The 12,321-nt window shown below is 45.6% G+C and overlaps 1 protein-coding gene across 4 annotated transcripts in view; it reads right to left on the reverse strand.

The window, feature by feature from the left end:
* MTMR14 (myotubularin related protein 14) overlaps window positions 1-12,321 on the reverse strand; it is a 60,250-nt gene that overhangs the window by 41,568 nt on the left and 6,361 nt on the right. For all 4 annotated transcript variants that reach the window (XM_032798937.2, XM_032798936.2, XM_032798935.2 and 1 more), the window contains exon 3: window positions 2,801-2,909. In XM_032798937.2, the coding sequence (XP_032654828.1) occupies window positions 2,801-2,909 (109 nt within the window). The remainder of the gene's footprint in view (window positions 1-2,800; window positions 2,910-12,321) is intronic.

The following is a 12,321-nucleotide window of genomic DNA, read 5'->3' on the forward strand; positions in this document are numbered from 1 at the left end:
TGAGAACAGGCGTTCGCATGGCACTGTTGTAACTGGCATTGCAAGATACTTACATGCCAGAAGCGCTAAAGAGTCATATGCCCCTTCATGCTTCAAACACCATTCCAGGGGACATGCGTCCATACTGACGACGGGTTCTGCTCGACAACGATCCAAAGCAGCATGGACCGACATATGTTCATTTTCATCATCTGAGTCAGATGCCATCAGCAGAAAGCTGATTTTCTTTTTCGGTGGTTCGGGTTCTGTAGTTTCCACATCAAATGTCTGAAAGCATGCTCCACACCTTGTCCCTCTCAGATTTTGGAAGGCAATTCTGATTCTTAAACCTTGGGTAGAGTGCTGTAGCTATTTTTAGAAATCTCACACTGGTACTTTCTTTGCATAGACAGAATCCCATGCGGAGGTGCTGCAAGAGTAGGAGCTGCAGGTACCAGTATTGCTCTGGGGTTGGGACTGGAGCTGGGACCGCAGGAGCATGTAGTTCCAGTACCAGTACCAGGCGAGGCTCCTGAATCATGCAAAAAGCCAGCACCAACAGGTTAAGAAATTCCCTGGCTGCCTCGAAAGCCTTGGCTGTAGATGACTCCGGAAAGGGCTCCTGAGCCTGCTCGTCCTTTGGAAAGATTCTCAGACCCTTCCTGAGTTCTGGAGCCTGCAATCCCTCCTGGCTCATAGATTACCCTTGAGGGTGTGACTAAGTGCCCCTCCGAGTCCTTGCATCCTCTCAGTGCCTCCTTAGTAGGCTTGGAAGCCTCACTACACAGTCTCTTCTTAGGCCCCACCAATGCAGATCTGCCTGTTGACTCAGCTGGGGGAGCACTCCGAACCAACTTGATGCTAGGAACTGTGGATCTTGAACACAGGTCCTGAGGGCTCTTTGGAGCCAGTAAGGTCCAACCTGCCACCCAGGGACCTGCTAACAGTTGCCAGAATAGTGACTGAACCCCAGCGGAGGGCTACAGTCCTGGACTCCAAATGGCAGAAAGCTGGGGGTCCTGACTGGTTCACAGCTTCTGTATAAACCCAGCACAGGAACAGGAGTCTTCCATGCAAATGGGATCTCCCTCCTTAGGGCTGCTTCCCCTGCAATACCTGCTTCTTGCTACTGACCTCCTGGTAACCTGACCCTTCCTGCCTCCTGACACTCAGTTTTGCTCTCTGGCTTGCCTTGGACTCTGACCTCCCAGCATGTGACGTGGACTGACTCCTGCTCCAACCACTAAGTCAGACCACCCACGCTCCAGTTGTGACACTTAGACATGCTCAATACCCATTCGGAGCGGGCAGGTTCTGATGGCAGATGAAACACAGGCTCCGTAAGCAGGTACTGAATCTGGCAGCCCTGTCCTTTTTCGAGTGGGGTTTGAACCCTCTACAAAGGTGATGTTTGTCATTTTCATGCACTTCTCCCCAACACTCAATGCAGCTGGGGTGTGGGTCGCTCACTGGCATAGACTTGTTACATGAACAGCAGGCCCTGAAGCCAAGAGAATGGGGCATCAGTCTGGTACTGAGCCCAGCACCCAACCAGGCACCAGTAACCCTACGCAAACAAATACTGTTCTAAATTTAGTCTTGTAACCATCTATTTACAGATAGACCATACAAGACTGAAAACTACATACAGGCACCGTGTACCCTAACAGAGTGACGACATGTAGATACAAAGATCATAGCACCAACAACTGTCACTGGCAGTAGGAAGGAGCTGAGGCGGGTTGAGGGCACCGTGTTCCTTTAAACCCATATGCGGTAGCACGAGGTACCCAAGAGGTACTGCTGAGGGAAAAAGCTCTGACAACTGTGCACAAGGCATGCACACATCTACAGTGGAATGGACAAGTGTGATCACTTGAACTGTGGTACATACAGTGTCCCACAAACTCCCTTCTATGTAACGTCTTTTCCAAAAACATCACTATGATCTCTTTGGTCTTTGCCAATTAAGGAACGTTACAATTATGCTTAAGTCTGAACTTCCATTGTACCTCCAGCCCCATCACTATTGTCCAGCAGAAGTTCAGGAAGTCAATCCATATGCTGGCCACTTCAGACCACAGAGCTCGTCCCTCCAGTAGCCCCATAATCCCTTTCTGTCCCAGTTCAAGAGATGAAAAGCAATAGTCCTAGCTCCCTTGGGATAACAGAAATACAAGAATCACGGACATTGGAGACAAAGCTCCATTAGGCCATCTCTGTGATCTTGCCTTCCCCCAGTGCATAGACAGCAAGCTACTTAATCTGGTCAGGAACAACCTCTGAGGCACACCTCCACAATAAACTATTTGAGAATACGTTTCCAGCAAAGATAGGGCTACAGAGAAGGGTAAGCCTCCCTCTCAACCCCCCCAAATTTCCCTAGCTCTTCAGGAAGAATCTGGTGCTCAGTGAGATGCTAGATGAGGCTTCGTTTGGCACCCTGGCACACCAGAGTGGTTGCTTGATGAAGCAGTACCTTGTAACCTCTAATGCTGTTCTCAAAGTTAGTGTGAGAGCTCCATCCAAGTGCAGTTCTTCCCCCTAACCCCAGCTTCCAGGGTCCCAGCACAAATCCCACCTGTTTGGGGCCTGGAGAGCAGATATAGCCCCAAGCAGTGACCATCTTCATCACTGATCCAAGGCAACTTACCAGACTCTTTAGTCTGTGCCCAGGAATAAACATGGAGGGGGCAGGAGAGCTGATGGCCCATAAAGACCTGCCTCTGCACAGCTTCAGTAAACACTGTTCAGAATGCAGAGAGAAAGGACATTCCTGAAGTTAAAGCAAACAGAGACAAATGTGCTTATGCAGCTTTACCTTTCCCTTGTACAGAATGACTGGGCAGACAAATCGTCCTCTACATCTGGCCATTTTACTGCGGTTGATGAGGTCCTGCAGTTTGCTGACCTGCACAGTGCTCTCAAACCTATCAAACAGAGAGAAGAGTCCCCATTATCTCACATCATCATGGTGGCCACATTTCTGGCCACAATCTCAGCACCCACATCCCTTTAGCTGAAAAGCCAGCTATAAAGTCAAGGAGCCAGGGGACTCCTCGAGAAACTACTTAGCTTGTAATCAGATGGATGTGCTCCCAGCACCTAAGTCAAACTCTTGGTGCTGAAACACAATTGCCCGGTTTGCTCTTGAAGACACTCACTGCAGCAGTATTAGGTGTGTAGAAAGACCGTTGTCATGTGCGACACCCCTGGGGGTATATGCAAGGCTGGGAGGCACTTTGCTACCACCTGCCCTGAGTGTGAGACCATCTTGTCTGCACCTGCCAGGGGTCGGGTCCCTGACAACTCCAGGAACAGACAGCACAAACACTCCTTTGTTTGTGCTCCACTGCTTCTCTACGGGTTAGCAATAGATACACTCCAAGTCCTCCAAACAGCCCCTGCTCCATCAGACATGCAGTTACCAGAACTGCTGTACTCAGAGGAACAGGACACAGCAGCTTATTAGCCCACCTTACATTACAGCTCCACTTTAAACAAATCTAAGTGGTGTGTGTTTAAAGAAAGCAAGTACAAGTTTATTTAGCAAAGAACAGAGATTCATGCAATAGAAAACAAATACAAAAGAACCTCAGAATTACGAACACCAGAGTTATGAACTGAGCAGTCAACCACACAACTCATTTGGAACTGGAAGTAGAGGACATAATTTCCTGTATATACACATATCTTCTTATACATTAAGTGCACACGCCTCTCATAATGATTTATCTGACCAATGAGACGCAGGCTTTCGCTGGAGACCTTCCATGACATTCTCTGGCGGACTAGCAGGCAGATACCAAAACCAGGGGATCTCTGTAAGCCTCAGGTACCCCTGGGCGCAATGCCAAAGAGGTGCCTGGGTCACAGTGTCTGGGCAAGATCCTCCCAGTGCAAGCAGGCGGCAGTGAAGGGCTGGAAGCCCACCAAAGGAAATGCTCCCCTGCCACTGGCTGCTAGTAACACAGGTGTTCTGCTTCTGGCCCCCAGAGCCCCGTTCTGTCCCAATGCAGGCTAGTAATTTACACACCCCACTTTGTTACACTCGAGAGCACAACCCCCTATCTTCTGGGCACCTGCAATGTGCACCGATCCACTGCCTCCATGGAAGCAGATCACTGGTTTCACCTCAGTGCAACTCTCTCCTTAGCACAAGGCACTTAGATGTGTTTGTAGTGAAACCAAACAGATCGGTATGTAATAGTGCTTGAGCGAGAGAGTCCAATATAAATGAGTATAAGGATTTGAAAATGTAAGATTACAGGAAAAACATAAGCTGCACTCTCTAGCCTATAATTATTACCTAGTTACTAACCTGTTTCAGAAGGTATTTCTCACCCAAGGTTGGTCTTTGCACCACCTGTTCCAGCTCAGGGTGGAACCCACTTTTCATGTCACCCCTTCACTCCTGCTCACAGTCTCCTCTTGTAATGGATAACCACATGGGCCATTTCTTCTGTGCTTATACACTCACAAGCTATTGTTTCTTAGCCCTGGGCCCTCTCTTCCAAGAACTCTCCTGGGGTTTGTTTGTCTTTGTAAATCTCCAGCCTGCATCTAGCGCAGAGAGGCTGTCTCCAGGGACGATCACTATTCCAGCGCAGGCCTGTCCCATGAGAACAAAAGACCCTTGGCATGGCTACGGCTGGTCTGGGTCAGCTGGCCAGGGCTCACACTGTGGGACTGTAAAATGGCAGTGTAGATTTTCGGATTTGGGCTGCAGCCCGAGCTCTGGGACCCCATGAGTGGGCAAGGTACCAAAGGCTGCGCTCCAGGCCAAGCCTGAATGTTTAACCCTGCAGTCCAAGCCCCATGAGCCCGAGCGAGCTGAACCGGGCTAGCCGTGGCCATGCCACAGGTCTTTTATTCCAGTGTAGAATTATCCATGCTGACTAGGCCAAATCTCAGACTGCCCCTCCTCAGGTGACAGGTTTCTCTTCTGACAGATTTGGAACATGATATCCTACATGTTACACAACTCTACAATTGTTCTCCATATAAACACCTTGCACAAACCACTACAGTCAGCTAGTTCTTAGCTTTGGGCAGAGACCACACACAACCCCTTTCAACAGGGCATCAAGAAAATGGTCGGACCCAGATGTAATATACCTGCCAGGGCATACCTTGGCATGTTTGAGCAAGTCTGTTTCATACATGGCTACCAGTATAGTTTGCTATAGACTCGCTGCAGCAGTATCGTGGTTCACTAGTTTAAGGCACTAGTAAGTGATATGCCAATACCTTGTAAAAAAAAAATCCACTCTATATTCACACTACTTTTTCCTCAAAAGAAAATCCTCAACACTCACTGTTCAGGCTGCATTTATGTACACAGATCAAAAAATAGAGAACTTAAGCCTGAATGCTCACTGGACTTTAATGTTGTTGATTTGTGCACGTACATTATAGCGTAATTAGACTTATCAACAGTCTAAAACTGGCTGGAAGTTGGAGTGCTAGGTAAATAGATCAATGAAACATCTCGAGGAGCATCTCCACTGTCAAGGCTGCATTCAGCTATCTAATTAAAGCAAAACTGAAATCCCAAAAGTTTTAGGCCTGTAGACACATTGACCACAAGCTAAACCTCTGTCACTTATGCTCACATAGCAGTCTAGAGTTTATAAGAATATGAAGCTACTCCTCAGTGGGTTCTGGATAACTCAAAATGATCCATGGATAGAGTCTGTGGTTGGTATTTCACATTTTTCATATTCTTCCCATGGACAACTTTATTTCGGCTCTCCACTTCCAAAGAATCTTGATATGCAGAAGATTTTAAAGAATTAAAAAAATCCAAGTAGTTGCCATTCTTTAATGGTTTGCATTCACAGCCATCTAGTGGAAGTTAGCAAAATGCCAACATGCAAAGTTGTACATAACAGTGGGTAAGCCTGTGTGAACCTTCGTACAGGGAAAGTTACCGAAAGATGCATCTGCTCAGAAGAGACTCTGCAGAGACGAGGTCCCTGCTTCAACAGATACTAGGAGCTCTGCAAGGCAAGTACCTTCTCATGTACCTCAGAGAGCATTCCACTACTGCACACCGGAGGGGTGCAGAGGGGAGAGCCTGATGGCAGAGAAGACTGTGCCCAATACAGAGTTTAATGCCGATCCGATTTAAACCTGACAGTTAATAAAATTCCCAAAGTAAAAGTCTCTGTTACCTGACGGGTTGCAGAAGTAATATATAGCCTTTCTGCAAGTATGCCACTACAGCATTTTCCATAACAAAAACAAAATCCTTAGAAGCTGAAAGTAATCAGTTAAAGTAACATCCCTAAAATTCCCACTATCCTTTATGGTTCCTACATCTGGTTGGCAATACTGTCAAATGAATCACCACCTAACACAGTTGGACAGGCAGAGTCCGAGATGTATACATCAGCAGTGTTTAAGTTAAAAGAGTTCATAGTGCGCCTTGTTTAAACTGGATGCGTAATGTGAAAAGTCACATAGCCAGGAACTAATTTCACAGACCAAAAAAGCTTTGTTCATGCAGAGCTCAGGTGCCCAGTGGTCTCTCATGCCCTTCCAAAATATCAAGCTCAGCAAAACAAACTTCCAAAAACCAGGAAATACAGAGTTAAGGTAAATGCTTATGCAACCTTAACTCTGCCGCCGCTGGAGCTGACAGTGGCCACTGGCAGTTATCTGCATGCACTCCAGCTGCATTCACTGTGTTAGGTATAGGTATTAGATGGAAGAGCTGGGACTATGATATGAGGTGATTTGGGGGGCACTATGTGTGTAATCCCTCTTCCTGACCCCCTCGTGTGGGTGGGGGAGAGATATAAAAGGAAAGAGGTATGTGTGTACCTTGAGAGATCCAGAATGCCTCATCTCAGCACTGTGCTATGTAAGTCATGGGCTTGGCAGCACTTAGGTGGGAGAGGAGAATGGTCTGTGGGTTTAATGAAGGGTAAGTGAAAGTAGTATTAGATGGCATTGTGCACACACGTATCATAAGCATAAGTCCCAATTCTGAACCTTAGCGTCCAAAATGTGGGTGCTTGCATGAAACCTCCAAACTTAATTACCAGCTTAGATCTGATGCGCTGCACAGCCGCAGTCCAGTGTCTGGGGCATCTGGTCTCCCCAAAACCTTCCCTGGGGACCCAAGACTCAGATGCCCTGAGTCTACAACAAAGGGAAATAACCCCTCCCCTTGTCACCTCTTAATTCTCCCAGGCTTCCCTCCCTAGATGGCCCTGGACGATCACCCTGTTTCAAGTCCTTGAAATGCAAACACAGAGAGATTAAGTTCTTCACCCTCAGTCAGAGTCCCCACAAGGTAAGCTTTGCAACTCTGACACAAAGAGATTTTCCCTTCCCCCTGTTCCTTCCTCCCACCCAATTCCCTGGTGAGTTCTAACTAGGAAAAAATCCAACAGGTCTTAAAAAGAAAGCTTTATATAAAAAGAAGAAGAAAAAGAAATAAAAATGATCTCTGTATCAACTTGACATATACAGGGTATTTGGCTAAAGAAAATGAATCAACAGCCTTATCCAAAAAGAAATACAATTTAAAACATTCCAGCAAACTACATACATGTAAATACAAAACAATATAAAAACCTATTGTCTTCTACCTTTGTACTTACACTTGGAAACAGAAGATTAGAAAACTGGAGATAGAAAGATCCTCTCTCAGAGCCGAGAGAGCACCAGAGACACAGACAAAAGACACACACCCAAAAATTTCCCTCCCTGAGCTTTTAAAAATCCGGTTTCCTGATTGGTCCTCCTGTAAGGTGTTTGGTTCCCTTTGTTAACCCTTTACAGGTAAAAGAAACATTAACCCTTAGCTATCTGTTTATGACAACACGGGTGACAGGATTGTAACAATTAACAGATATGGTGTACTATCCGTGGAGTAGGCTGAGTATTTGAGCATAGGACAGGTGAGGTACCTGCTGCTCGGTACAGGGCAGAGGCAGATCCCAAGTATGTGTTATGAGCACATTGGGGCATTACCTCAATTAGGGCAGAGTTAAGGTTGTGTGTCTACATTCACTCTGTATGTCCTGGTTTTCAGAGGTTTGAGATTTGTTCAACTCAATCTTCTGGAAGGGTACAATATAGCATTGGACAACCTTAACTGTATGTTACAATGTTTGTCATCAGTGAATTTCCTAGGTGGGTGGTTTGGTTTGGTTTTTTTGTGTGGCAGGGGAGGGGAGGCTTTATAACAGAAAGTGTGTTGTGGGTAGAAGTTTCCGGATATTTAGGCAGTTGTAATTCTCTTGTAGATCTGCAACTGAGACTCTGCTATGGCCATTTGATAATACCTAACCCTTGTATAGCACTTTTCATCAGTCGCTCCAAAGGATGGAAACATCAATGTGGTGCAGATGAGGAAACTGAGGCAAAGAAATGAAGTGCTTCAAAGTCACCCTCCATGCCAGTGGCAGAGCCAGGAACACAGCCCTGGTTTTCTGAGTCCCAGTCACCCAGTAAGCCACAAAGATGCTAGCTGATTGCTAGGTGCCTGCCTCCCTCAGTGCACTTTGTTCTAATGGAGTGGAGATAACCACTGTGTTTTGAAGTGTGCGGAGCATGCAGCTGCCACTGGCCCTGTTAGCAAAAATCTTATCTGTGGGTTACGTTCCAAGAACTTGACCATTTGCTTAAAAGGTGGTTACAGGAACTCTAAGCATCTGAGAGAAGACTGGTATCTCTTCCCACTCTCACCACACCCATACAACATATAACCCTCCCCCCATTATTTCCAGATCACCCTCCCTTCCCTATGTCATTAGAAATTTAGAAGCTAGGTGCACACAAAACGCAGTGGTAGAATGTGTGTGAACTCTCTGAAAACCTGATTTTTCAGAGGTTGCGTCTCAGGAACCACTTTCTCAAATGACCTCAAATTTGGATCTCTAATCCTGCCTTGCATTCCCCTGAGGCACACCAAATTTCAAGACAAGGCAAGCAAGCAAAGGGGTTTTCGAGCCCTTAAAAGAATTCTCCTTTAAACAGAGAAGTCTTTTTAATCATAAACTACTGGTCCTTTTCTACAGCACTGTACGAAATAAACCATCAGCAGCCGCGCTGCTATATCCAGATTCCCAGGACCCCTGGTGAGGACGTGCACCGCCAACATAAGGAGCGCAGCGTGGACAGGCAAAAGCAAATCAATTGCTGTGGTTGCTGTATGTCAACATAACTTTGGTGGACTTCATTTTGTCATGTAGACTTGCCCTTAGGAGTACTCAATATTTTCCTTTCTAGCCTATCCTATTATGGACATGGCCATCATTTTCAGCACTCTTATTTTACTCTACAAAAGTAAAGCATTTATCTCACTTCTTCCCCACAAGACTAACATGTTACAAAATACACACCTCAATCATATCCAATCACTATTAAAAAGTTCACGATCAACAGCAGCCTAAAACTGGAGATTATTTAATAGGCTGTAACAAAGCTGTAATTGAAATTTCATCTATTAACATTCAGTTCTTCCATGTTTCCATATTAGAAGACATCCAAGTCAGGGTGCTTTCCAGAGGTATGACCAATAAGGACTTAGCTCTCCTAGGCCCATCTCCAACTCCCACAGCGTCTAGTCCCACTCATGTAGTTTCCAGGATAGCCTCCAGCCTTCCTGACTTTAGGCACAAAGATGAGGTGACACTGCTCAGAACACCAGTGCCTCTTCACCAATCCTGTCCAATCAAGCACACTTGTCCCTGGAACTGCACCCACACCATCCCGTCCTGTACCTCAAAACAACTGCTCTTGGGCTAAATGAGATGTATAATAGGCCGTTGTGGAAGGCCGGGAGCTTGCCTGAACTGGGGATTTTCTGTACTCTAATCTAAGTGCACTAGTGTAGCCCTCCAGACTAGGAGACAGCATTAATGGCAAGTGACTTGCACTAGGGTAGCTCACTCTGGTGCAGCTCACCTACAGTCAGAGTTTGCCCCACTCAGCTCCACCAACACAAACATCCTACTGTTGACAAGCCCCTGCTCCCTGGGAACCTTCCCCAGGAACACACACTGCTGGGAGGCTAGAGAGCCAGAACTGCCCTTCCACCTTCCTCCAGGAATTTCTTCAAAGCTTTTCCTGAAGTGCTGTTTGCCTGCCCTGGAACGCAAACCTGGGATGAAGCCAATTGTTTACAGACAAGCAGCCACCAGTACAGAACATTGCTCACACCCAGCCTTCTCCTAGTTTGTTTACATGCTCAGTAACTGTTCATCTCAGCCAGTCACTCCTTTTGCTAGCTGCTTAGCATTCAAGCAGCATTTTGTTGTTATATTTTACTATTAGGGCTTGTCTACACCTGAAACACTACAGCAGCACAGTTGCAGCAGTGCTCCAGTGTAGACAGTACCTATGGGGTGGGGAGCCTCCGGTCGGTGTAGGTAATCCACCTCCCCAAAAGGCGGTAGCTTGGTCAGCAGAATTCTTCCATCAACCCAGAGCCGTCTATACTGGGGGTTAGGCTGAGTTAACTACACTGCTCAGGGGTGTGGATTTTTCACTCCCCTGAGTGACATAGCTGAGTCAGTCTAACTGTCAGTGTAGACCAGCCCTTAGATTCATAGATTGAGTTACCTATTTAGTAGTATTTCAGTACTGCATAGCGGCCCAATCAAGACTGAAGTCCCACCTGACCACTTCCGTCTTTTTAAGAAGCAACGGAATTTTCACCCTGATTTTGTAGGCAGCCAATTTTCATTTTTATTATTTAAATCTGAGTCATGGGCAGGGGGTGCCTGGAACTCATAGACAGGGGTGGGGTTAACCTTCAGGTTGCTGCAGCGGTGAAGGGAAGGGGGAGGAAGGAGTCTTGATCCAGCTTCTTGCCCATCCCACTCCTCCAGTGAGGACAGGGCTGCATTGAAGGGCCAGGGTCAAGAGCGACAAAATGGAACCAAATTACTGCCATGTAAAATTCAAAAGGTCGTAGAGGCATTTTTAAACTAAGAGCTGGGGAAAGCCGACAGATACAGAGGAGCACACGGTTCAGACAGACACATCCTTTAGGGGAAGCGCTATTAATGGGAATTCTCCATAGTTTAGTAAAGAGGAGAGGATACAAATTGATAGGATGGAATTGAAGAGAAACAGTCAAATGAAAAAGAGCCCCCTTCAATTACATCACACAATGGCACACAACTAAAAAGGGACACATCTTAGAAGTGCTTATATAGAAATGCTAGAAGTCTAAATATTTACATGGGTGAATTTGAGTGCCTGATATTAAACAAGGATATTGATATAATAGGCAACACAGCAACTTGGTGAAATTATGATAATCAGTGGGACATGATAATACCAGGGTACAAAATATGCAGGAATGACGAAGCAGGTTGGACTTGTGGGGGAGTGGCACAATATGTGAAAGAAAGAGTCAAATATAGTAAAAATCTTAAATGAATCAAACTGTACCACAGAATCTCTCTGGAAAGAAATTCCATGTTTGAATAATAAGAGTAGAGCGGTCAGAATATGTTACCGACCACCTGACCAGGATGGTGCTGGTGACTATAAAATGGTCAGGGAGATTAGAGAGGCTTCAAAAACAGAAAGCATAATAATAGTGAAGGATTTCAGCTTTTCAGCTATCTCCATTTTGATTGGGTGCATGTCAACTCGGGACGGGACGCAGAGATAAAATTTCTAGACACCATTAATGATGGCTTCTTGGAGCAGCTAGTCCTGGAACCCACAAGGGGAGAAGCAATTCTTGATTTAGTCCTCAGTGCTGCATAGGACCTGGTTCAAGAGATGAATGGAGCTGAACTGCTCAGTAATAAGAGACCATAATGTAATTAAATTTAACATCCTTGTGGGTGGGAAAATACCAAAGAAGCACAGTAGCATTTAACTTCAGAAAGGGGAACTACAGTAGAATCTCAGAGTTACAAACTGCCCAGTCAACTACACACCTCATTTGGAACCGAAAGTACATCATCAGGCAGCAGCAGCGACAGACACACACACATACACAAAAAAGGTAAATACAATACCATACTGTGGTAAACGTATACTAAGAAAATAAAGGGAAAGCAGCATTTTTCTTCTTCATGGTAAAGTTTCAAAGCTGTATTATGTCAATTTTGTGTTTAAATTTTTGAAAGAACCACCAAAATGTTTTGTTCAGAGTTACAAACAACCTTCATTCCCAAGGTGTTCGTAACTCTAAGGTTCTACTGTATGCAAAAATGAGGCTGCTTATTAATGGAAAGTGGGCAAACACAAGAGCAAAATCCCTGCAAGCTACATGGAAATTTTTTTTAAAACATCATAATAGAACTCAAATTAAATGTACACCCCACATTAAAAAACATAGCAGGAGGACCAAAACAGAGT

The sequence above is a fragment of the Chelonoidis abingdonii genome, chromosome 17 (assembly GCF_003597395.2).
Source record: "Chelonoidis abingdonii isolate Lonesome George chromosome 17, CheloAbing_2.0, whole genome shotgun sequence".
Taxonomy (NCBI): domain Eukaryota; kingdom Metazoa; phylum Chordata; order Testudines; family Testudinidae; genus Chelonoidis; species Chelonoidis abingdonii.